At 44.5% G+C, this 870-nt stretch overlaps 1 protein-coding gene across 1 annotated transcript; it reads left to right on the forward strand.

Moving 5' to 3' along the window:
* On the forward strand, positions 1-628 carry LOC145494298 (uncharacterized). The gene is made up of 2 exons (XM_081473739.1): positions 1-15; positions 254-628. The coding sequence occupies exons 1-2, from the start codon at positions 1-3 to the stop codon at positions 626-628; spliced, it is 390 nt and encodes a 129-aa protein (XP_081329865.1).
* Positions 629-870: the final 242 nt, after the last annotated feature.

The following is an 870-nucleotide window of genomic DNA, read 5'->3' on the forward strand; positions in this document are numbered from 1 at the left end:
ATGGCTAAAGCAAAGGTTAGTTCGTGCAAGGTCGGCAAGACTTAGGGCGAGGTTGCAAGAGGAATACAGCAAGAAATACGTAGAATTGAAGAATAGTACGCAAAAGGGTAAGGGAGAATGGGCTAACAACATAGCCCATTGCGTGCAAATGAAAGGTGTATACGAGGCTACAAGGAGGCTGTGCAGCGAGCCACCTAAGAGAATTGACATGGTAAGGAACAAGTCCGGCAACTTGTTGACAAACGAAGTATAGGTACGACAAAGGTGGAAAGAACACGTCGAAGAAGTACTGAAAAGACCCAACCCGGAGCATGTGGCTAGGAACATAGAGGTGATAGACGAAATAACCTCAGACCCTATAACTAAGGCAGAGATCAGGGGTGCTATCCCCAGCATGAGCACAGAGAAAGCACCTGGTGTGGCCGGCATAAAAGAAGAGCTGCTCAACGCTGAAATGGCAACAGCAGTCGACACACTACACGATTTTTTTTGTGAGGTATGGCTCTGTGGGTCTGTTCCTGCAAATTTGGGGAAGGGTGTTATCGTCAGAAACACCAGAAAAGGAGATATCGCTAAGTGTGGAAACTGTCGGGGTATCACTTTGATGTCTGTTGTTGCAAAGTGTTAGGCAAGGTGTTGATTAGAACAATATCACATGTTTATGCAAAGTTACGGAAGGAGCAAGCTAGTGTTACGCAAGGAAAGAGCATGATAGAGCAGGTCTTTGTCCTTAAAAACATTGTGGAGCAAGCATTTAAATGAAATCCAGCTTGTATGAATGTTTCGTCGACTATAAGAATGCCTTTGATAGTGTTCACAGGGAAATCTTGTGAATAATCATGGAGGGTTATGGGATTCCACTAAAACTTG

This window comes from Orbicella franksi, chromosome 8 (assembly GCF_964199315.1).
Source record: "Orbicella franksi chromosome 8, jaOrbFran1.1, whole genome shotgun sequence".
Classification (NCBI taxonomy): domain Eukaryota; kingdom Metazoa; phylum Cnidaria; class Anthozoa; order Scleractinia; family Merulinidae; genus Orbicella; species Orbicella franksi.